Source organism: Erithacus rubecula, assembly GCF_903797595.1.
Source record: "Erithacus rubecula genome assembly, chromosome: 1".
NCBI lineage: Eukaryota > Metazoa > Chordata > Aves > Passeriformes > Muscicapidae > Erithacus > Erithacus rubecula.
In genome coordinates, this window is record NC_136658.1 from 8,678,183 (window position 1) to 8,704,554 (window position 26,372).

The 26,372-nt window shown below is 38.2% G+C and overlaps 1 protein-coding gene across 6 annotated transcripts in view; it reads right to left on the reverse strand.

Moving 5' to 3' along the window:
* Positions 1-1,516: 1,516 nt before the first annotated feature.
* The window catches only part of ROBO2 (roundabout guidance receptor 2), a 432,478-nt gene continuing 407,622 nt past the window's right edge, over positions 1,517-26,372 (reverse strand). For 3 of the 6 annotated variants that reach the window (XM_079322619.1, XM_079322618.1, XM_079322617.1), the window contains 5 exons: positions 21,374-21,556; positions 16,691-16,861; positions 9,985-10,248; positions 5,380-5,580; positions 1,517-4,394 (listed from right to left, as the gene is read on the reverse strand). In XM_079322619.1, coding sequence (XP_079178745.1) covers positions 4,393-4,394; positions 5,380-5,580; positions 9,985-10,248; positions 16,691-16,861; positions 21,374-21,556 — 821 coding nt within the window. In that variant the 3' untranslated portion in view covers positions 1,517-4,392. The remainder of the gene's footprint in view (positions 4,395-5,379; positions 5,581-9,984; positions 10,249-16,690; positions 16,862-21,373; positions 21,557-26,372) is intronic. The other 3 variants (XM_079322621.1, XM_079322620.1, XM_079322622.1) reach the window with 2 other exon arrangements.

The following is a 26,372-nucleotide window of genomic DNA, read 5'->3' on the forward strand; positions in this document are numbered from 1 at the left end:
TGCTGGAGACCCTGGGCTCTGAGCAGCCAGGGCTGGGGGCTCATTCAACCCCCAGCATTTTCCACTCACCAGCCCGGATTAACCACCCACACAGTTAAAACAAAGCACCAGATTTAGTGTCCCGAGGATCCAGGCCTCCTATGGACTTTGGGTAATTTGTTTTGGTATGGAAACCAAAAGCAATGAAGTTTATACATATTATTGTACTGTTCAAAATTGCATGTGAAACTGTGGTGGACTTGGCTTTGTCTAAACCACTATGTGTTCCTTATTTTAGTATTCCTTTTCCCCTTTTTCCTGCTATTTCAATGTGCCTCCTAAATGAATTGCCCGCTGCCCACATGGTTTTCAAAAACAATTTATGTTTTAGTTAATGTGTTCCAGATAGATGGAACACAAAAACATGCTAAAAAAATAAAAATGAAATTTAAAAATCCTCCCCCAGCAAAAAAGTACCCCCCCCAATCTTTACAAAAAGTCAACGTTTTTCTTTCTAGCTCCCCTGCTAAAACTCCACAAGGCCATTAACCATAAAAAAACCCCCAAACTGCATAAATTGTAGACAAGCCAAAGGAGCTGCCTGTAATTTTTTCTTTTCTAAATAAAAATTCCTGCCAAAATCTCCCCCAACCCTACTCCCTGTCCTCTTTCAGCTGTGAGGACTCTTTCTCAGCCTCAGTACACACCTTTTCTCATGGCTGGCAATGCATGGGCTGAGGCAAGCATAAACCAGCATATAATTATTTCAAACAGTCATGTCTTCCTTTTGCATTGGTGTGTAGTTAAATTAATATACTTAAAAACATTCCATGCACCTTATCTTTAGTACTTTTCCCAAGGAATGGTGTTTCTGTTGCATTTCAGGTGACAACCAAAAGTTATTCTAAAGGTTTGCTGACTCGGATATGTACTTGAGAAATAAAGGAAAAAAAAAAAAAAAGAAATATCAAAGAAGGAAATGTCTGTTCCTTGCATCACTGAAATGGCTGCCCATATAGCAATGCACCACTGAAGCACATGGAACAATTCATTATTTGGTCCTTCAGCCCTCCTGCATTTAGAATTGACAAGTATTCAGAGCAAAGATCGAGAAAGATTGACCTGGCACCTATCCACACATTTTGGGGTATTCTGTACTGGCTTGGCTGTAGCTCCACCAGAACCAAACCCCAGGTCTGAGGTTCAGACCAGTTTTACACATCCACTGCTCTGTGGGCTTTAGGCAGAGCCAGCTGTGCCCCCACAGTGCTTCCCCCACACTGAGAGAACACAGCTATGAGCAGAATATTCACTGGAATAGCTGCATCAGTGTAATTACAGTGGTACAACTGTTCCAGGGAGACAGGACATTAAACAGAAACCCCTAGGACAGGCAATATCTAGCTTAGTTCAAAAAACAGTGTATAAAATGTTCCTTGTCACCTGTAAGTGGACAGTGATGATTATAGCTCAGTCTATGTTATTATTGCCTGATTTTCCCTGTTTGGGTTTTCACATATTGACTCCTTACTCAAGGTCTTTTAACATAGATTTGAAATGTGAATATGTTTTATTTTTTTCCCCAGTAAATATACAATACACACTTCAACAGTACTATTAACCAACTTCTTATGCCAATTAAACTTTGCTGCACTAACAATACCAATGAAACACATTAAGAGGTCATACTTTTTCGTGAACAAACTGTAGCCAATAAACAGTTGTTTTTAAAAAAAAACAAATTAAAAAACAATTCTAAGTGCTGCCACAACATCCCTTTTCTTTAAACACATTATTCACAATAAATGTTTTAATTTTTTTTTTTTTAAAAAGAAGAATACTTCTTTTAAAATAGTAAATTAAATGGCATTTTAAAAAATATGTACTGTGGTTCATTGGAAGTACACTGTATAGAAAAGAGAGAGAGAGAAAAAGAAGAGACATCACCTGTAAGATAATGGAGACACTTTGCCATACACAACAACACCTTATGTAATATTGTAAGCAAATTATTAATGAACAAAAATGTACAGAAGCAGATGGACAAGTTAGTGAATATCATGGTACTGAACAGCTTTAATACTGACACACATTTACTTTCCAGTGGAAGAGATAAAACACATATTTGAAAGAAATTGGAATGGCTTTTTCAACCTCTAATGATACTGAATTTTGAATAGAACAGAGTGAGTAAGGTGTTCCACCAAAGCTCAGCACAAGCTTTTCAATTAAACGGGGAAAAAACAACTACTGGTGACTGAGCTAAACATTTTTCAAAAAAATAAATTTGAATTGTACTCTGAATGGTCTTCTCTTCATATGGTAACAGCAAAATAAAAACCATGCATATGTAATTATGCTGCATTCTTTATCTTACTTGAACATTTTTGCACATTTTGAAGTTATGTTTTTAACTACAGTGTTTTAACAAGCAGGGAAATGGCATATACTCATTGCTCACATATGTAAATAAATTCATACTTTTTTTAATCAACCTTTTTTTTTTGTTTGTAACTTGCTAAATAACATGTCTTGACCTTAGGGGAGTTAACTAGCATTTTTCAATATTCAATAGTGCTGAGTTATAGTTGATGGCTGTAGTGTTTTATCTTATCATGGAACAAGTTAATGAAATGAAAAGCAACACATATTTAGCATCATAATTTACTTTTCTAAAATTCTGCCATGACAAAAAGTGTTCTTAATACTGGTGAGCTCCAAGGCAAAATATAAAACAACATAGACTGGTTATATGAAAAGGGTATTCAATGGAAACTTGTGCTCATGGTCAGATAACTAACAGAAATAAGCTGTAAGATGCAATATTTAAATTAAGCATCAAAGTAATGGGTGGGTCAGCCACACACAATATTCTAAGAAAAGCTTGAGAATTTAATCTTTGAGATTTGAGAGGTAAAGAAGACTTGGACAAAGTCATGAAAATTAATGAAGAGACAGGATGCTGTCATTAATGTCCACTTACAGAGTCTGGTTTATTCAAAAAGTGTATAAACATGCGCTGTTATTTCCTCATCATAGTAGAGTTTGAAGCCACTCACTAAAACACAGCCCAAATATTTCCTTTGCTTATATCCAGCTTTTTGGATGTATTGTATTGCCAGAAATACTTAATGCAAGCCAAAAATAATTTGACCCTTGCTTTCCTTCCAAACAATAAACATTTTACTATGAATTTAGTGGATCCAACTTCAGCTCTTGCAGATTTCAGGTATGGAACAGAAAGGGTTGTGTAGACTGCATCAAAACAATTAATGTCATGAATTTCAGTGGTGCAGCTTTATCCTCTATCATACTGTACATGTATTGGAAAGATGAAATAAGATACTCTGACATTTCAATTTTTTGGAAGCAGCCTGAATATGTCTTAATAATAAATTGCATTCTTATCTCCTTACTAGGTATTCCTTGTGTTTATATGGTTTGTTTCTCCTGGAAAATCTCTGTCCTATATTTTGGGCTGGACAAATTAGGGTAATAATTCCTTCAAAACTGCAAAATAAAAACAGCTTTAGTGAAACACCTTAAGTTCTTTTGTTTGTAGCAAGGTTTGTTTTTCTTTCCCTTTACTTAGTGGCATGGGATGGCTAAAAGCAGAAACTAAGGGTATCATTCTAGTGAAAGGGTCTAGGCCATCTCATGCTACCTTTAGTTTTCATTTCACTCTTTAATCTCACACTTCCAACTTCTGACCCCTTCTTAAATAGGAAGAGCAACTATGTTGCTTGCTTTTTAAAGGTTTAAATCTCTCTCTAATGTCTTCACTGACATCAGTTTGCCTGTCACTTTCTCATTTCTACACCCCAATGGAAAACCACCTAACATCCTCCTTTACATCCAGCAATATCCAAAGTAGCTTACAGGACGTAAACCTTCTTCACACATTCAGTCTCTTTTTTTCTTCATGTCATGAGGAGTAGAGTTTTGTGCTTATCACCAAATAAAATTGCAGTGCAAACTTTAAACATAAAAGTTACACAATTAAAAGTTAATATATGGCACCACAGCCTATTAATTCACATATAGTACAACAGACCAGTAAAAACAGACATGAATATGAACATAGCTAAAAAGAAGGTGAGCTTGCATAGCAATGCAACAAAAGAAATTATATACAGAAGGAAATCCTTTTAATCCTGGAGGGTGATTTTTTTTTCTTTCTTTTTTTATATACTCCTGACAAGGAATAGTTTAAGGTGGATGGTGTATTAAAGAGAAGAACACAAGTAAAGTATCTGTGGGATATGTGTGGCTGTGTGTCTTTACATTGCATTTACAGTTCTTTTAATAGTACATAAATAAAGAAAATGTTCATTGCACTGTTTAGTGTCATCACTTCCATGAGTTCAGACCTGATGGTCCATCAGAGCAGCTTGCAATGTGTCTTCTCAACTACTCTATAGAGAGAAACAAAAGAAAGAGAAAGAGGTTGTAATAAGGAGAAAAAGCCACACAAAATAAAGCCTATGGCAATATTACTGTAGCACAGGATGAATATTCAATAGATTGTGAGAACAGGGTTAATTGCTTCCAAGATGAAAAGTGAGGGATGCTAAAATTTAGCACTTACCAACCCCATATCTGAGACTGCACATTTCAGGGTTCCTGGGTCACCATGAGCTCTCTTACAGCTACAGGGCAGTAACTGCCAGAGGTGCTGAGGGTTTGACTGCAGCAAGAGGATGCAGACATGCCAACAGCTCCACTGCTGCTATTACCATTAATAAGTTTATTAAACACACCAGTATGCCTGAGCATGCTGGGGTTTTGATGAACTTTTCCAAACAGCAGAGTCAAGCCTTTGGGCAGCTGGTACTGCCAGCATGTACATAGCATCAAACATGGTTTTACACAAAGTTTAACAGATAATGAGCAGTAATAAAACATGAATTTAGAGAACAATTTCCCTGTCCTGGGATGGTGAGGAAAAAAGTGGAGATATAAAACTGAAAAATTGAGCTACACAATCAAAAGAGGACCTCCATCTAAGAGAATACTTCTCACCAAGCAACAGGAAATTAAGGAGAAGGCTGAGGAAATCTGTCATTGGCATTTCCAAGACAAGCACGCTACACTTTGCCAAAAAAAATTCTAAGTTACTAGAATTCCTTCCCAATTTTTCCCCTTTCCTCACCAGCATTACACACTGAGAGATGCACCATGTAGCAAACTTTGGCATGGCTTACACAGATTTGAATTGGTCCAAAGCAAGGAACAGAAGGACATTTGTTTGCCAACACATGCAAAACACCCCCGAAGATCTGGATAAAGCTTAACCTGATTATTACACACAACTTCCTACTCCCTTCACAACAGATTTTTTTTTTCCTTAAAAGAAACTCCCTATTTGAGAGTTTTAGCTGGAGCTAGGGGTAAACTTACATAATTCACCAGTAAACTGTCCTTGGGTGTTTGCTCCCACATAGCCTATCTCGAGAAGGTCACTGGCATTGCGTTGGTGACCTCCTCGCAAGACTTCACCTTTTCTAGGTCCAGTTGATCCTTTTGAGGAAGATGTTCCTGAAGAGCTGTGGCCACCAGGGGATGGGAAGCTGGGTTTACTATATGGTACGAGTGCGTCTTCTAGAAAAGCAAAACAAAGCAAAATAAATACCAATGAAGCCCTAGAAGTAGGAGTAAACAAGCAATTCAGTTATGCACATTGTATTCATTCATATCTGTCTTTTGTCTTGCTTTATAGCATAACAATTTAACCTAAGAAAATACACAACACAGTTGTATCCCAAGGACAGAGAAGCCAGTATGAATTTAAATCTTGCTTCCTTGTGAACTCCTACGTCAGTTTGTATTAATTATAAAAATCTAGATTCATTATGAATAAGAGATCATGAATCATAGATACTTTAATAAAAATAGGCAAACACACAATTTCCAAAACAATGAAGCTATGATTAGATTTTTGATTCAAGCCTACATAAATGTGCCTTTTCTTTAGCTGAAATTATGGCAACATCACCTCAATCAGTTTAGACAAAGAACTACAATATCAGCTAATTTAATTAGCTACCAGCAACTCAGTAATTTCTAATGATGCAAAGTACACTGACAATTTTTTTTTTAACTGGTGTTGAATAACATTGGAAAACATTATATTATACATTGCAGTTGTAATATTTGGGGTGGATAAATAATCCTGCAGCTTGTTTCATGTTCCATTATGAGCAAAAGGCTCACTTGGATTCTATTTCTGTGAAGACCTGTAATAATGAACTGCTTTCAAGAGCAAGATTAATGGCAATAAGGCATAAGACTGTATATCTTCATATAGCATGAAGTAAAACAAGACATCACTTCTGATTAGAGTTTCCTGGAGATATTGTTGCAATAATCCAAATCTAAGAAGCATAACAGCAGCACTGATTTAACACTGAAATAGAAGCACTATTTTATTTCTTTGCTGTGTATGATCCCCTTTTGCCATCTCAGAAGCTGAAGAAAGAGATCTTGCTAAATATACTTTGGTTCAAGACAGAATATGAGTATATATGACCAACCTCAAACAGAGCATTGTCCCTTCTGAAATCAGTGGGATTTCTGCTGCTTGAATCTTGCCTTTTTTCAAAGTGAATTTAGGCCAAAAGGGTTTTCTTTGTTTTGATTTTCCAATTGTCTTCACTCTTAAACAACCTTTTAAGGAGAAATGGACTTTCTTTGACAGAGGGCAGGAACACAGAAGGAAAAGTAGGGGGGGATGGATGGAAAGAAAGAGGAGATAGAAATGCTTTTATTCACAACCTTGAAACCTTTGCAAAGACTGCAGCAGAGGCATAATTAACTCAGAGAATTGCTAAATGAGAGCAAATTTTTGGAAGAAGCTCAGGACTTCAGGATTTCATTATCTGCCACAAGAGAGAAGGATGTGGGGATTCCCTACGTGAGATGCTGTTGAACTGAGGCTGTTTTGAAGGTAAATCTGTTACAGAAGAGGGCAGGCAGCTGACTTGTTTCCCTGCCAAAACATCTCCCTCTGGTCCTGCCCAAGGGATCAGAATATTTGTGCTGCAGGACATAAGGGATTATCAGTTTTGTCCTATGATTGTGTGCTGTCCTTGCTGAAATAAAAAGAAATGCTTGAAAGACACTGTAAAATGGCATTTAACAGCCACAGTTTCTCCTAAATTATGTTACTTGTTTTTTTTATATATCAAAACCTAACAATAGAGCCAGATGCAAGCCTGGTTTCCAAAGGCTGGCTAAAATATGAAACAGTTTGCATTAAGGCAGCAATAAAGCAAGAAGCATAAATCAGTTTAGCAGAAAGATGGATACATTTTTAAAGGAAGAAAACAAAAGTCCCCAGCATTGCAAAAGAGTTGGAAGATGACATGTATAGTCAATTGATTTGTTTTTCTAGCTTGTGGAGTCAGGATAAGGCCTCCTTCGGGTTCAATGAAATATTGAGGATAAACTACCATGAATAAAGTGCATTATCATTATAGAGCATATGGCATGTTAAATTATCTGTTGTGTCCTCAGAAATAAACATAATCCATAAAATAAGGAATTGTGACATAAAATAAAGGCTAGGTAACTACACAACATTCTAGCAAATGAAAAGTAGACAAAAGTCTCCAGTCCTGAGAATGGGCTCACATTTATTACACGCTCCTAATAGTGCCCCATGTCCAGACCTGCAAAGATTATGGGGAGGCTTTGCTGGTGCCTTTCTCTTCGAAATATGGAGCCATTAATTAGAAGATATAATTCTAGTCCCTGTGAAATCAGGATATGTGTGTGTAACAATGCTTCTACACCTCAGAAACTAACCAAAAGGCTTTTCCTGTTATCAAAACTATTGTAACCTGATCTAGCACCACTTTCATCAGAGAGGGAGCTGAGAATGTCATGTTTGATGTGCTTTAACTCCAGTTCTACAATGAAGCCATTGCCAGGAACTCAGTGATCTTGTTTATACTGAAAGCAACCAGTGGAAACAGAGATCTTAGACTTTTTTTATTTTTTTATTCTATTCAACTTCAAACTAAAGGTCTTGCTTTCAAAATTTCACCCACAGCTTGGTAACATCTGAATGAAACCTCCTAAATTGCAAATTATCTATTTTCTGGAAGCTGATAGCTAATAATAACTTTTTTGGAAATGTATTGAAAACTAGGACAGAATAGATTTCCTAAGACCTATGCCATTAACATAGGAAAAGGGAAGAAGCACAATTAATATTATTAAACCATCCAAATTTAGTGATATGAACAAACATCACATACAAGAGTAGCCTTTCTAAAATCTACCAGAGAGACAAGAATGCAGAGTAAGAAAGCTGCAGTACAAGAGGCTGGAATGAGAATGCAGACAGAGAGATATGAAGCCCTGGCCCATCTTGTGCACAAACTTTATGAACTCCTCACACCAGAATAAACTCATAACATCTCCTAGAGGCATCCTTTTTTATGCACAAAGGATATGCACTTGCTCTCAGCATCCTGAATTTGACAAGAAGAGAATACCTGTAACCACTTCAGTGCAGGGCACTGCAAGTGTCAATATCAAGTTCTCTTTATTTATGGACAGATAAACGCATGCCCTGCAGGATGGGAATTTTACTACTGTGTAAGCTCTACATCACAGAATAAATGACAAATTCTATTTGTACACTTGTTAGGCAGAGGAAAAAGAAGGGACTTCTTTCTAAGCAAGTCAGAGAAGCATCCTTAATAATAATTTCCAAGGAACTGAGAAGTGTAGGGTATATTTGGGCTATTTTCTGTGTATGCACATCTCATAAATTGCAATTAAAATTGCCATTTCACCAAGCAGCATGAATTTCACACACTATTTTTAAACTGACTTCACATTGTGATTTCAGAAAATGAACAGACACTCATTTATGCAGCCAACATATTAGGGGTGTTAACAATATCATTATTGTTATATTTTAAGATATGGATTGTATTAAAAATATTTACTTTTTAAATACAGGTAGCAGTATTTTCCCTAGGAGGACTTTATTCAGTAAATCCTGTCCCCATGACAGATTTGTCTGCACACTACTATTCTTTTTTTACTGTTTCAATGGTATTAGTATGTTAGACTCATACAGACATTTAAGAGTGAATAAAATCAAGAAAAAATATGGATGTTAAATGTGACTCTAGTGTGACTGTGGGAGCTATGTACATAAGTGAAGAAACAGTAACCCTACAAAAAACTTCATACAAGGTATAATTTTTTTGTTTAAATCTTATTTATCCTCTAATCAGCACTGCACTGGGATGAGGAGATTAATGGGTTAAAGAAAATGCCCTAGGATGAAACAGCAGCTTTTACTTGAGGTCAGGCTGAGAGAGGAAGAAGCTATGAACATTGCAGAAATGCAGCTCCAGCCCAGCATCACCTCCTGTGCACATTTGTGCAGACTTGAAATCCACTTAGGTGCTAAAGTCAGCCTGGGGCAAGGTGCAGGTCCTGTATGAAGGTGAAAACCTGTGCTGTCATCTTGCTGGGCTTAAGAGATGAATGCTACTTTGTCATACCCTCAAATAAAGAGAAGAGAGGGTTTTTAATACAGCTGAAAGGAATGTGGGTAGCTCAGAAGGATCAGCCTTCACACAGACATGTAAAAACTGCTGCCAGCTTGGAAGAACTGGAAAATATGGACCTATACGTATAAATAAATACATACATCTAACAAAACACACTCTAAAAATCTTCCTCCCTGCTGGCCTGAAACTGTTCCTATCTCCACCTATATCCAAGCTATGCTTGAGAACATTATTAATTTCCAAAACCTGCAAAGAGCGCACTGAGTCAGCGCTAACGAGATTTCATTGTGCGGCAGGGGAGATGGTGGGATCGCAAGCCCTCGTCTCACTTTGCCTTTCCATCCTTTCCATCCTTTCCAGCCTTTCCTCTCCCACAGAGGTGTGGGGTGCCCCTGGAGCCCTGCCCTGCACAGAGCCCCTGGGCAGAGGGTGGCCCTGCCTCGCCTCGGCCGGTGCGGCGCGCACACACCTGATCCGCAGGCTGCTTTGTGTTGGGCTTTCCTGAAATCCTCTTGGCGGTCTGCAGAGCTTATCCACTCCTGGGCTTGCCGCTGCCACTCTAGAGATGTCCTAGCAGGCCGGTCCAGGGAGCTCTTTGTGTCATCTACGTTGGCTGCTGCGTGCTGCCTCTCCAGAGAGCTCCCCTTCCTCTCGGCAGAGCCTCCGCGCTGGCCGGGCACTATGGGCTGCCTTAAACCCTGACCAGGGGGCGGGTCGGGTGGTGGTGGAAGATCTAAAAAATGTGAATAACATTCAGGTGAACTGATCTTTTTTATTTTACTTTTTTTCAAATTGAAACAGAAGGTCTGTTTTCGATGCTCAAAAGATATGTGCCTTGTAAATGGTATGAGCCGCCAAATTGTCTGATTTTCATCAGAAAAAGGTTTTGACTTCTGCTAGCTCTTTATTCTGGTTGCTGTGTTTCTACCTCTTTCTAACTTCTATAAAAATCCATAGACTCTGAGCCCTAGCTTAAACTAGCATGGGATTTATTTTCTGTGGGATTTTTTTTAGCTGTTTTGATCACTAACAGCAAGGAATTAAGAAACGCTGTGGAAAACCAACCTGTGCCAGCTGATAATTTCCCTCCACCATACTGGGGCTTGCTTCACCTACACTTTCAGCTCGAGGTGTAAACTCAAAATGTAATAGAGAACTTCATAAAAATGAATAAAATGCCACTAATATTGGGTAAAAATAACTGTGAAACTTACTGTCATTGAAAAAGCATCAGTACATCTGAGCAATGTGTTTAAATGGAACGACCAAACAATGGGTGAGCACTTTAGTCACTGAAATGAAGAGTTAGACCCTTCAGAGACTAGAGGATGACCACTCTTAAGCTTAGCAGTCTTGCAAATATAACCAATTAAAACACAATTTCAGCTAAAAGAATGACATTTGCCTTGCCTCTAACAACTTCTGTCCTTTTCAAGTTTTTGACTTGGACTACCAAGATGCTTGTAGAATTGAAAGTCAACCTTCTAAACAGATTTGTGGGGGCAAGAGCTCACCATCTTATTAGTCCACAACCCAAGGTAATTATAGACTCAGGGTAATTCTAATTCTAAATGCAACTTTTTCATGTAAACTATATGACAGACTCACAATAGCCCTGATAATTTAAAAGAAAAAAATCAGAAAATGGAAGCAGCTTTAGTATCATAATGAAAATTCTTCTATATCATATACACATTTTATACAAGGAACAGTTTTTGATAATTCTGTTTTGGGACAATGGATAGCCCAAATAAATCTCTGCAGCCACATCAACTTCACAAAAACCTATGTTAGCTTACAATAGATTTGAGTCTGACTTGTTTTCTAGTCCTTTCTATCTTACTGTGTTTTGAAGGTTTATCAAGGAATTGAACTTGGCTCAGTAACAGGGATGGAAAAATAAACCTCTGCTTTGCCTGCAGGGAAGTCAGATGTTTATAACTCTACTACAACTGAAATTCATTTTATAAATTGGTCAGGAGGCCTTTGGAGGGAGTTTATTTCGAAGTCTCTAATCCAGCTTTATATAATGCTTTATATAATGCTACACAGAATTTTTTTCCTGTCCTTGCTGTTAGAGGTGATACTTATACCTCACATATGGAGCAGAAATGCTTCCAAAGTCACTGAGATGTCATTCCAGCCAACACTGTACAGAGAAATGAGGATGTGCAGGTTGTTTTGTATTTGCAAGAGAAAAAAACCTGTATCCAGTGATGCTCCTGCCCCCTTTCCCACAGCTGAAGTGCTATGCCCCAGACTAAGATAAGCACCCTCTGGCAAGAGCAGCCTTTTAATAATCTGTCAGTGAGCTTGGTGCATGCTTTATGTTCAGCACTAATTTATTTGAGAAATTTTTCGTTATGAATATAGATGCGACCTTTCATGACAATGACTACACTTGAGTTACTGTAGGTGGAAGCAGGAGGGTATGGGAGCTTGCCAATGTTAAAATTGCTTTATAGTGCTGGCTTCCAAAATGGCATTTCTTATAATTGATTTTATTGCCATCATAACCAGTTAATGTACAAAACCACAACACTGGCATCTGCTTATGCAATCTGAAATAGAGATTACTGAAGTTGTGATTTACAAGCACTTTGTGGAGATGCATTGAATCCAATAAACACAGGCATAACATGACATTGGACTATGCAATTTCCCAGATACATTATTTACCATTCAATATAAGCAAAATTTTCAAGTAGTAGCATAGGAAAAAAATTAGTTAAAATTATTGCAGTATTAAACTTTAAACAGACTACCCTACTTCAGAAATTGCTGTCTAATAGTTGTTATTAATTAGATACTTAAAAGGAAAGAAGGCTTGTACTTAAACTATACTGCATGTTCTAGAGCTGGCTGCAACTCCTGGAATTATTGTAGAGTTATGGTGTTGATCTACTGTTAACCTGATTATTGCTTTTATCCATCTACAAAACAAGCATAAAGACTGACTTATGCAGAGAAGTGAAATGAAACACCATGTTCACAAATTTCATTGGGTGCTTTAAACCTAGGGATGAGTTGAAGAGAAAAATAAAATTTATCTTGTAATGAAGCTTTACAGAATTCTATAAGAACTACAGGTACTTTGGAATTAACATCAACTGACTCTGGCTTGAGAACAAATTTACTGAACTGTGTTACACCTGTCTGAGAAGATCTGTAAGAACAGTTACTAATTGTAGCCAAACATCACCTGACTAAACTGTTTGTTTCTTCAACTCTTTACTCAGGGTGACAGCCACAGTAACACCTACCTGTCCTTTTTTAATAAAAGAAAGTGGAAGAGAGCTTCATTTGGAAATGTGGCTTTTGATTTGCTCTACAACTTAAATCCTGCATTGTAAATCTTGTTCCTTAGTAAATAACTAAGTATTTTCTGCTCTCTTGTTGATAGAAAGATTCCTTGTATCTGGAATTGAGAGTTTCTTCCTCCAACACCCTGAGAATAGTCTTGCCTTAGATTTCCTACCCCTGCTAAAGGGGTAACAGATGTCAGCTAAATGAGAAGTCTCAGATTCTCACAGGAAGACTTATTACCACATAAAGGCAATTATGTCAATCATTCCATCATGTCAATCCCTTCAGAGAAGTCCTGAATTTAGGAATGTAGGGATTCAGTGAGATTTTCAGTGAGGATACACAGAGTAGTAACACTGATTCACCTTCCATCTAAATCCTATTTATTGTTCAGGTGGTAGGGAAAAAGCTGAAAGCCTGCACTGAGCTAGCAACTTTCTAGGTCAGTAGGATGTCACCAGACTTTCATTTTGAAGCCTCTAATGGCAGGATTATCAAACCTGGAAGGCAATTCATAAGTGCATTGGTGGGGAGGTGATGGTCTTATTGATTTAGTAATGGAGGGATTGTGATTGAGGAGCTGTAGGACATCAGAGTGCCTGATAAGGGGGAGATGGATATTCAGTCTGGGATTACTCCAGCCCTTCTTCAGAAGACAGAGCATTGGCTGAATGATTCAGGCAGCAGCCAAGGCTTGGCACAGCCTCTCATTATTAACTGGAAAAAGCAGCAAGTTAAAGAACCTTCAACTATAAGGACACACCTTTCTACCTGTGTCAGTGATTTCTTCTCCTAGGGGTGATAATTACTGTGACATTTAATAAGTTTCTGAAATACTCTCTAGCACCAGAAAGTATTTTCTTGACATTAAAAATAATATTATTTTTAATGCACAGTAGGAAGTTAGTAGCAAGGCATGGTAACATAAGTCCAGTTCTCCTTTTCAAACCCGAAGTGTATTTCCCTTCTGCCTACTCTTTGACATTTTTTTTGCATGTCATTCTAAGCTAAGGAAGAGCTTTTAATTTCAGTCACACAGTTACCATGCTGCAAACTATTTGACAGAATACACTGTTTTGCAATTTATGACTACATTGTTTCCAGAAAAACAAATTATTCCTTGAACACGAACAATAAAACCCTCCTGTTTGTTTTTTGGGCTGCCTTTTTTTTTTTTTTTTTTTTTTTTTTTTTTTTTTTTTTTTTTTTTTTATGGTGGACTGGGAGCTCAGAATGAAAGTTTTGGCCATCTGAGGGATTCATAACATATTCTTCCTCTGTGAATTTGCTGCTGTCTCCACAGTCTATCAGGATGTGGAAGTGAAAAAAAAAAAGTTGTACAACAAGACAAATATGAAGACTCCATCTAGAGTCAGTCTCTAGAGGCTTCTGACCTGCAGCTGAAGGAAATGAAGAATCAGGGTTTTAGGGGATTTGTGTGGATTGCTGTCAAAACTAAGCATGAAGTTGAACCCTCAAATGCTTATACAGTCTGAGATGTGTGTGCTATGTGTTAAATATTACAGTTTCTTAGGTCTTTTGCACTGTCCCACATGGTTACAGTTAACAAGGAGGAAGCACTCAGGATGTGTATGGAAATGGGCAGAGAAAGCTGGAGCTTTCTTGGTCAATGAAAATTGAAAATGACAGACATCCGGTATGTGATGAGACAAACACAGGATACCAGGACTCATCCATCTGGGGAATCTGAAAACAACTGGCAAATCGAGTATATTCTCACAAGACAAATCCAAGAGGAAGCAGTTATAAGGGAATGGATTGGAGACATCAGAAAAACCAGAGAAAATGTATAGTGATGCTTTTCATAGAAATCAGGATGGCCCAGGGCTGAATGGACTGGCCTGGATTAGGGTTTGGAATTGCTGGATTTAGCTGAGGCTCTCCTACTTGCTTTGTCTAGCTATAGCTTAAGCATAATGGTGATGTCTGTCTTTGTAAAGTTCATTGCAATATTCCACAGAAAGCATCTAGTTGCATTTTTAATTTCTGTAGACCAGAGATTCCTAAACTCAATTGTTTACATAAATGCAGGTGGCAGCAGCAACTTTTAGCTTCCTTAATTGACAAACGATCTTTTGCAAATTTAACTGTGACTCAGATTTGACATTACACTTTAATGACTCATAGTGAGTAGGAGTTGAAGAGGAAAACTGTACCATTTGTGTTTGTTTGTTTGTTCCTGTGTTAATACAGGATGGGAAATTTTCCTCTATTGCTCCAGGACATTATAAATTTTTGCAATATATAGCAAGGACTTTAACTAGGTTCATAAAAGACAAATATTAATCTAATGGCATCCAAAAGCTGTTATGGTATTGCCCATGTCTGAGAGGTTGAAGGAAATAGTATAACACTGGTATTCTGATTTAAATACATAAAAGAAACTCCAGTGAATATTTAGTATTTATATTTATATAAAGGATAAATAAAAGGCAATAGGAGTTTCCTCTTTTAAAATGAACCTTAAAAATGGATCTCTTTCACTAATTTAGAACAATGCCAAATTTTATGATGGAGTCACTCTGTGATGAGCCTCACTTCCACCTGCCTCATGACCTGAACTGGAACCCCATTAATTTTCAGGCACCCACAATATTGTGAAACACTTCTGTAGCACTAGGAAAACAATTCTGTAGCAACACTTCTGTCTGCAGTTCTGTGCAGAAGCAGGATTAGTATACACCATACTGAGTGCACTACAAACTCACATAAACACAGAATCTGTGGCCTAAGATGCCCACAGTTCAGAGTGATTGGATATGGCACTCAGAAGGGTTAGAAAAACATCTACAGCAAAAGTATGGCCAACACTACAAGTGCCATCCATAACTTTCCAGCTAGTGTTCTCATAGACACATCTATTCAATGGATCTGTGTAACAGAGAGGCCTCTGTAAATCCACAAATCCAAAATAAATTTTGTAAATCCAAAATATCCACAAGGGGAGGGAATTAATATTTAAGGCAACTCGCATCCATAAGAGCAGAATCTAAGCTACTTTAAGCTGTTTCCACAAATAATATCACAATAAGAATGAGCCATAGAGCAGGAGATGCAACAATAAACCCTTTGGTGAGCACTGATTGTTTCAACACCTACAGGTGTTGGGATCAGGAGGGATCAGAAGGGATCAGAAGAAATAAGGGGAGGTAGCCAGCTGGCCACCTTCATATTCAGTCTTCCTCCAAACCTAACAGGCACTAACTGTGTCTTTTGCCAGACTCAAGAAGGGTAGACAAAGAAAATGGAAGACAGAGCTGATCTTAATTATCAGAAGAGCAGAACAGACACGTCTGAAATTTCCAGATGGGAAGTAGTCGTAAGAGAGAAGTGGAGATGTAAAAGAGTGAGACAGTCACTGAGGTCAGTGGATGTCAGGACTGAAGCAGCACGGACAAGAGGTGAGGCAGAATCATGGGAAAACATGGCACGTGTTGCTGTAGCTGTTGGGTGTCTGTCACAACCAGCACAAAGCAAACGAGTCCTGCGGGAGCAGCTCTGCTTCTCCTTAGGAATTCATGATGTACAGCTACTGCTAGTGGTGGCTACTCTCACAAAATATAAAATCACTCACAGACCATTTGTCAATGTTGACCCATATGCAATGCAGTCATTTTGGGGTAAGATTTCTCTCGAGATCTGAGAAACCCTAAGAGACGATGACATGTTCAGAAATGGGGAAAAGTTCCTCAAACACTCACCCGAGCCCCCCAACACGGCTCACACAGCAACCCGGGGACCCCAACTCCACCAAAGCAGTGATGGACTGCTGTGACTGTGGCCTGTGCTCCTGACAAGCTGGCCCTGCAGTGCACAGCAGCCCGGGCAGGCTTTCCTCCAGCACTCACCGTCCGTGATCCCCTCCCGGCGGTGAGGCAAAGGCGGCTGCTCCAGTCGTCCACCCTTGTGTTTTTTGGTGGGCCTTGGCCTCTGGGCCTGGCTGACAGCTGCACTGGTGTTGCTGTCAGTGGAAAAAGGACTGCCTGGCCGAGGTCTCTGAGAGGAAGAATATGCTTTGCCTAAAAAAAAAAAAAAAAGAGAGAAACCACATGAAAAAATGTTATTGCCTTGAAACGGGCTGTTCTACTAATGTCTGCTCTGAAACATTAAATAAGGTCTAATTCTCAGAGGCAGGCAAGTGTCCCTTCAAGGTACCCCCTGATAACTCCTTTAAAACACACCACAACAAGTGAAGTAGAGAAACTTGGCACTCTTTTGTCTTTAACTTTTATAATTAAAATGATTCCATCTGTTGTGATAAAACTACTGTATGCCATGTAACTCCTACCTGCTCTGTGTGCTGAGCAGATGTGTCATAACTCCTCAGCCTTGAGCAGGGAAGGAAAACAGTTCTGCAATCTTATCAGATTTATCTCCTCCTGCCTTGCACTTTCATGTTTCCTGAGCCAGATTCTCATTTTTGGGGCTCCCATATGCACTGTATATCTGGAGTAACTCCAGTGAGATAAACATAACTGATTTTACAAGCTATGTAGCATTGTAGCACGGCATACTTAAGGGCTCTCTTTACTCAAGGAATAAAAATAGGGGTATATTTAACTGCTAAAAATTTCCGGTTAACTTTCACTACTTTTATTTGTTAAAAAATATATATTCTGACCTCAGATTTACTAATTTTTTAAATATCTGTTGTGTATATATATATATATACACACACACAATTCAATCTATATGATTTCTCTTAAAGAAGTATCTTTGATGCTGTTCTGTAGAGCAGATGATTAAGCCTCAGAATTTAAAGAGCACAGTTCATTTACTGCATTCACTTCCTCTTATTCTGATATTTTTTATTCTGTTAACTAGACTTAATATTTAATGATAACTGATTAAAACTAAAAATTATCATATTTGACTCTCTTTTGTTCCTATGTATGTCGTTTCTGTGAAATTTTGGAGATGTTAACATCTTAATTTAGAACTGGCAATTAAAGTTCTTACATATTTTAATGCTATCTGCAGTGAAAAATGCATAAGCCAGTCCAAACTTCTGCTCTTTCAGTGCTGCTCTAGGCCCAAATGGTGTAAGAGATGATAAAAAGTGGCAATATGTGTGATTGCTATTTTCCTGGTCAACTGGACCCATGATAAGAAGGAGATCATTTTATCCTCTGGTTAACTTAAACCATGGTGTACCCTGCAATGGGTTATTTTTTCTAGTGAAACCTTCCAACAGGAGTGTTTACTTCCAACATGCTCTCACATACAACTTGATCTAGAAAAGCCTAATTGGGAGTAATATGCAGCTCAGCATCCTATTGGAAACATTCTCAGTGCCAAGAGGGCAAAGTCAAAAAGTAGCCTGACATTATTTCACATACGTGTTATGATAACACTTTGGTTTCTGACTTCAGAGATTTCATGACTGTCTCCTGCCTGATCTTCTGCCTTCTGTTGTGCACCCTGAGGAGGGCAATGCTCTCAGGCAGGTTTGTCCCCAGCTGCACATCTCTGCCAGCTATCAGAGGCTACCACATTTGAGGCACTCATTTGGATATTCCCTAACCCTCCTTAACAAGAAAAAAAAAAAAAAAAAAAAAAAAAAAAAAAGAAAAAAGTGCCAAATTGAATTTACATAATCTGAAAACAATGCCTTTGGTAACCTAGCTCATTTTAACCGAAATTGGGTTACACAACACCTACCCAAGCAGCTAATTCTGGAGCTGGGAGAAAGCAAGGAATAAGCACTTGGGAACATTAACCTCTATAGCTGGCACAGCTGCAGCTAGACAAAGACAAGTCATCAAGCCCTTGTTTAGTGGATAAGGATAACACAGCAGATGAACACAGGCAAAATATTAAAATTTCATTTAAAAATAAAAAAAAAAAACCCGACTCCTAATGCAAAGAAATTCAGATGTGAGTCTGAAATTCCATCCCAGCTCACAGCATGCTGCACAGATGTTTTGCAAAAATAAACTTACAATGTGCAAGTGCAACTAGTGAGTGCAGGATGCAGATTCTTCACACTTATTCTTTTGACTAAAGAAATATGATTATTCATTCAGAATGCTGGTTTAAGAAAGAAATAGACACCAAACATTCTCTTTTATCCCTTCACAAAAATGAGGCAAAATAAATAGCACTGACCTAAATCATACATGGGGCAAGCACAAATGATGTGCAGCACATTTTTCAATGCACTTAATAACTGATTACACCATCTTGTATCTGTATGCAGCCCTTCCAGTAAGAACTGCTGAGCAGTGTCAGACTTTCTGCAGCAGATTTAGTGTGTTTAAGTGGAGACAAGGATGAATCCACTAATTCTTGATTTAATTTCCCAAGGGTGTTAAAAAGGAAAGCTGTTTGAACTTCATGGCAAATCACATGATGGCTTCTGGAAACTGGAATCAAAGTGTCTGGCAGGAGAGACACATTGCATCTGGATTCACCAGTGCCTCTCAGCTTGGCAATCAAACATTCCCATGTGAGCCCATCAAGCTGGACACCTCCTTTAGCATCTACCACTGAGAGTATTTCACAGCTGTTCTAAATGGGTGAAAATGACTGTCCAGACTGCAGATGAGTAGAGTCAGGACCTGCAGGCTCCCCCCAGAGCAATGAGCAGGGCAGCACTGCTGTTTCTGCACTGCCAGACACTGTGCTGTGCTCTGGGCTCTGGCAGATATGTCTGACCAAGCCACCTGTCCTGAGAGGTGACACATCCTAGTGGCACTGCAGTGACCAGGAGCAGCACCTCCATTTGCTGAGCTTTCTGTGAGGAAAACAAGGGAGGGCTCTTTGTTTGCATGTGGGCTTTTATTTTATTTCCATTTTGCCTGCTGGGTCATTAAGAGAGTAAGAGGGTAATAATCATAAAGTTTCTACCACAACTGCTGGATGTTTTTTTGTAATCTGTGTTCTAATGGTCTGTCTGAGGAATTACACACATCCTCACTTTAAGTGCATTTGTGACCTAATCAAGCTAGGAAAATACAAATGACAAAGGGGCTCTCATCCTTTCCTTGTAGTTTCCATTTGCATAGCTACAATAAAAAATCATATTTATTCTAAAGTGTCTTTGTTTGTATGTCCATTTGCTTCTGTTATGAGCATGTTTGTGGTGGAAATGGCACTTCTCAAAGGTTTGATATAAGTGACAGCAAATTTGGTGAATCTGCATTAATTTTACTGGAGCAAACACCATCAAAATAAGGTTGGAAAAGATTCACACCTTTCATTCAGAACCTGTGAGACTCTTCAGTATATTTTAAGTTATAATTTGGCCAGATGTGTCCACACTAGACACGCTAAGGTCTACATGAGTTTCTTTGCTTTGTTTTGCCTTTTTTTTTTTTTTAAGTAATGAGACACATTTGCTCAATTTTTCAATAGAAGAAAACAACTGAGGGCTTCAGCTACAGTGAAAAATCTTTAAAGGATCACTCTGTCTGACCAAAGTGATAAAAGTCAGTGATCTGTAAAAAGCCAGATTTTAGGACTTTGCCATCAACTCTTTCCTTTATTCCTAATGTTCCTAAAAGACAATCCTTGCCATTAAGTTATTGCATGCAGAAAGCCTAGAGTTTTCAGCTCCAACATATGAGATTTTCTCTTAAATGCACATATTTTACTAAAAGGAAAACTTCTACCAGACTAATAGTCTAAAAAATTTAAATGTTAAGAACATTATGTGACCTGTCATCCAGAATTAGCTGAGGAAGCATAACAAAAAATATGACCCAAGCTCATACTCTGCTATTAGATTTGTAGATTTAAATAATTAGTTATTGTTGCTATTTTGACAAGATTAAGGAAATGTACATGTATTCTTTTTTTACCAGAATAAACATATTATGTATTTCCATTTTTAATAGAAATAAAACATACGGAGCTTTAAAAATAGGAACTAAAATATATTTAGTTTTCATTAACTAGTTTCAGAAGACTGGATGTTTTCAAATGTAAAATCCACTTTACCTGTGTTACATTGGCAGATTCAGTTGGCATAACCAAAATTAAATGTTATAAAAATATATTAACTTATTGAATTAAGGATTTTTAAAATCAGCTATTAAGTTTTAAACAGTTTGTATTGTTAACAATCAAAGCAAACCAATCCACCCCATGCTCAGCAAAACTTCACAGAAAAACACACTTTTGCAAGATGAAATGCAACAGAGGAGCAGGGATGGAGATAACAGTTTAAAAGTGATGTTCATCACTGGAAAAGGGAAAAGATTTTTCAGAAACTGAAATCATCAAAGGCTGCAAGGTAGAATTAGTAATCTCTCCAGCTAAATATTAAATGAGGATATGTCAGTAAATCTAGAGTGGAGTCAGCACTGAGGGGAACTGCAGCAGACCAAAGGTGCAGATTAAAAGCTTGTGTTATTCACTACTTCAAATCACTGGAAACAAACACAATGCAAGGTTTCATTTAAAATACCCTGACAGAAGCATCTCCATCCACCTTATCCCATGCGTGTTAGACAAGAGTGAGTTTCACCGAGAGAAGGATAGGCAGAGACACCCCTCATGCAGAAAGCATCAGCTTTGAGTCTACCAACCTGTTCTTGTCAGGCTGGTTCCATCCAGCCTAAACCCAGCTTTATCTGCTGCTGCAACCAGAGCTTGTGCAAAAGTGCCGCTGGTACAGATGGAGTCCTCTGAGGAGCTACCTACACTAGATCTATGGCTAGAAAAGTTACGGTCCTCGTCGGACGCAGAACCCCATCCATTTACCATTGAACCTAAAAACAAATGTAGGGCGCCAGTGAGTGGTGCACATTCGATATTCTTTGTCCATCTAAAGCTTAAAGACCTGCTTAATACAACCTTTCTCCACAGGAAACCCAGATTGACAGAGATTGGTACAGAAGAGCAATATTCATCTAAAGCTTAATACCCACTTCTTGTGCCCTTTCACAACACAAGTCCCAAAGTTTATCTGACAAAGTTTGGGAGCAATATTCATCTAAAGCTTAATACCCACTTCTTGTGCCCTTTCACAATAAAAATCCCAAAGTTTATCTGAAAAAGTTTGGGAGCAATATTCATTTAAAGCTTAATGCCCATTTATTTTGCCCTTTCACAACACAAACCCCAAAGTTTATCTGACAGTTTGGTACAACAGAGCACTATCAGAGCTAGGTGGGATCTCATTTGTAGCTTGCTCCATGTAGCTTTGCTCCTGTAAACAAAACAATGCATATTCTCTACAAATGCAAAGGCTCCACAGTAAATTCTTCTGAAAAATTAATGCTTTGTTTATTTTTTTTCCTGTGATTGAATTGAATGTGGCTGGTTTTGTTTTTTTTTTTGTTTTACTTGACTTGTTACAAATCAGTATCTAGTTTGATATTTGCCAAACCAAGTCTTAATTTTGGACTGCATATATATAAGTCTCAGTAGATATGGCTAAAGTCAGACCTGGGCTTCAAGAGCTATTCTGAACAAGATTGGCACTGTGCAATTTTGTCAATCAAAACCTTAAAATAAATGAGCAGTTATAATGGTCCAAAAATAGCTGATCTAAAGTAATTAACTCTAGCAGATTAAAGTAATATTTTTAAAAGGTTAGAAATATTTAAGATTCAAGAGCAGAGCAAACATATGCTCAGATTTAACTGAATCAGTTGCTAGACCACTGTTGGACTCATGGTACTTTCTAACTATGGATTATCATCACTACAGGAGAGGAAGGTGATAACAACATCAGAAAACATCAGAAAACCGTGTACCAGAAAAACTACATGAAAGAAATATAGAAATCTTGACATAACTAAAATATAAAGAACAAAATAGAGAAGGAAGAATGAATCTTATTTGCTCTTAGCTTATATTTTCTTTTATTTTTTCTGAAGCATGAATCAAGCATCAATCAGCTACCTATCAATTTCAAAAGCTATTGCTTGGTTCATTTTTTTCCCAAAATACTGTAATTCTGTTTCTTTCAGGATTTCTGATGGAGATGGTGGCAATGACCCTGACTTTACTCAGTTAGCAGACTTGAATTTCTGTAAATGCACATAAAATGTGTAGCAGTACAGTAGCCTTTTTAAAATCCATGTCCGAGAAAGCATTGCTGCGTTTAAAATTGTTAAGTAGTAAATCAATAGTGACCTGCTTATTGGTTAATTGATAAGCTAATTAACTAATGGTGGTGTCAAATATTAAAAATGTCCTGCAAAAATAGGTCATGAGTACAATAAATGAATCCTGGAATGCAGCAGCATGCTGCACCACAAAGCCCAAGAACAATGGATTATTTTGTGATGCTGCAGTGACCAAACCTTTTAATGTCAGAGAAGTGGCAGGCTATAATAACAGAAACCCGTGCACCCCTCAGATACAAGAAAAGAAACCAAAGAGGTCTGTGGAGGTCTGACAGGCAGAAAGTGTGTTGAGTGCAACAGAGAGTGACAGAGGTTGATTCTGCTTGCCAAAAGCACACATAAAATTGTTATTTTCCAAACAGACTCAACCTGATGCAGACAGATGTGAGGGAGCCCAGATAGCAAGAGAAGGCTAAAACTGAATTTCTTCTGAGAAGACATTTTGTGAACTAACAATCAAAGTGTGATAGGACATCACAGAGCATGGAGAGCAAAGAAGTTAGCAACAGTTACTGATGATGTATGAAAAGAGATACTACAGATAAAACACTTAATGAAGATGTACGAAAATGAAATGCTGTAACTGAGGACATTTTCAAACAATCACTTATAGACACATTCCACAAAACATGTGACCACAAACTGAAGCAGGGAAATGTAACTAGAGCTATATCAAAGGATGATACTTAGATGCTAAAAATTTAACACATATGCCATTAATTTCAGGGCCCAAGGGTTTTGTCTCATATATTCTATTGTCTGTGTAGAGATTTACAAAACCATACACAGAGCACTTTTTGTTTTCAGCGTCATGGTCCATGACACTATAGATGTTTAAAGGAACTTTTACTTTCTATTTGCTCACATTGCTTGGTCCATTTGCTAACCACAGCTGTTACACAACATACAATGCACATGGTATTTTGTATGAGACACTTTCAGGATATGGGTAGTAGCTGATTTTCATTCGCTTTGTTAATCAGTCAGAAAAAAAATATCTCATTTTAGGTATGAAATATACTGGAAATCTGCAAAAGGACATAGTATGTGAATACAGATATTGCTCTACACACTCATAGACATGCCAGTTTTTCTAAAGTTACCTACATTTTGATTATCAGACTGGCAGTTTTCTAGGCTAACCCTATAAAAAAGCTCTGTTCCTCAACTGCTCCATGTTCCCACAGACAGCAGGTATCAGCAAGGATGGGAATAGTGTGCTCTGGCTATGGATCACTCCTCCTTCCCCTCTCCTCCAGCAGCTGCTCTAGGAGGGACCTGTCATGCTGGAAGCATAACTCTGCACTTGCAGGGACATGAGTTTTACTGAGATGCCATGACCCCACCTGGAGTTCTGCATCCATTTCTGGGCTCCCAGGCACCAGGCAGACATGGACCTGTTCAAGTCTGTCCAAAGAGGAGCCAAAACAATGATTAGAGTGTTGTAACCTCCCTTCTGCAAAGACAGGCTAGGACAACTGTTCTCTGTAGCTTGGAGAAGAGAGGGCTCCAGGGAGATCTTCCTGCAGCATTTCAATATATAAAGTGGGGTCATCACAAAGACAAAAAGGCTTTCTGATAAGGCCTGTAGTGACAGGACAAGCAGTAGTATTTTCAAACTGACAGGAGGTTTAGATTATATATAAGGAAGAAATTCTTTACCTTAGGGGTGGTAAGACACTAGCACAGGTTGCCCAGAGAAGCTGTGGATGTCCCAATCCTGGAAGTGCTCAAGGTCAGGCTGGATGGGGCTCTGAGCAACCTGGTCTAGTGGAAAGTGCCCCTGCCCATGGAAGGGGGGGATGGAACAAGATGACCTTTAAAAGTCTCTCCTAGTCCAAACCATTCTATGTTACTTCTGGTTGCTGAAAGCAACTTTTTATACAGAAACTTTTTCTAACTGCTGAAGTCAGCAAAACAGACTGAGACACACACAGCACCCACAGATGTGTGTGACCAGGGAGCTAAAGGTGATCTCTACATCATTTCTACTGATTCCTGAGCTATGTAGTTTCCCTGAATACACAACTTCTTTTCCCCAGCAAAACCTGCAGCAGTAAATCCATTTTTCTCTGACCTGCAGAGGTGTAGACATGGCCCAGCAGGCATGGGAGAGCTGGAGCCCAGCCTGGGCACCTCAGGCCACCCCACAGCTGTGCTAGCACAGCACACGTGGTGACTGCCTGCTTAAAGCAGCCTTGCTTTCCAAATCAGATGCACATTTGCTTTTCCCTGGATAAAGGCAGAATAAGAGATGCTGACGTTCCTTTCAGATCAACTGTGCATTTTGAAATGGGATGAAACAGGCTTTTAGTGTCTCCTTTACATGCAGCTCACTGTGTGTTTTCCAAGAGCACATTTGAGTTTTTACGCTTTCTGGCAACTGTAAATTTTACTCTTGCTGACAGCAGCAGTAAATGCTTTATGCAGAACAAAATCAGCTCTGTGAAAAGTTGAACTCTGTTTTCTTGCTCCATAAAATATCTCTTGGTGCTAATGCAAACAGAAAGCTTCTTTGCTATCAGGGAAAGGTGAGGAAAACAGAGATGCCAGCTTCCAGTAGACTGCATGCTACTGCTTTTAGTGGCATTTTACCGGCAATAAAAATGCTATTTTTCTTTGTAAAGTGTAGTGTTGCTCTACTTAAAAATAATAATAATAATAAAAGTATAATGTACCTGTGAAATAAAAGCTGCTCACAACAAACCTGGCACTTCTGAGAATTCTATTAGATACTTTTCTGCAGCCACCAACCTCTATGTGCTTACTTTGCGTGTTTTCCTTTATAAGACCATCCAGTACATATTCATGCTAAGCCCCTGCTCCTCTGCAGTTTTTTATAGGAACTGGGATGGAGTGATTAGGTTTCTGAAATGTGAGTGACATCCTTGGGGACTAATGCTACTTCAGCTGAAATCAGTTACAGAATTCTTTCAGCCTTTGTACAGAAGAAAGATATTATCCTCTCTTGGATATGTCTGACCACTGTCATGATTGCATAGCAAGAATGCCCAATGATTTTGGTGGAAAGGATGGAATAGAAGGAACAATATTCATTGTACCATCAAAAAAAAAAGAAGAATAATAGAAGTGTTTGAATGCAGAATCTAAATATGATCACACTTCCAAAAATTAGACTTCATTTTTTTACTTTCCTGCACCAAAAATGCCCATATATTTAAATGTATATGTTTGGAATAAATCTCTACATTTTAAATGTCTTACTTTTGGACAGAAAACACACACCTAAAAAAAAAAAAAAAGAGGAAGCAAAAAACATAGGTAGATATTCAGCACTTCACAGGTCCAATGATAATTAATGACCTTCATAAACATCTAATGAAAAATGAATTTATGTCACTTAGCCAAATTTATTTCTGTTTGCATTCCATCCTTCTAGATTTTTTCAGTTTCCATATTGCTGAAAGGCACGAAAAAATCTCAAATTTAT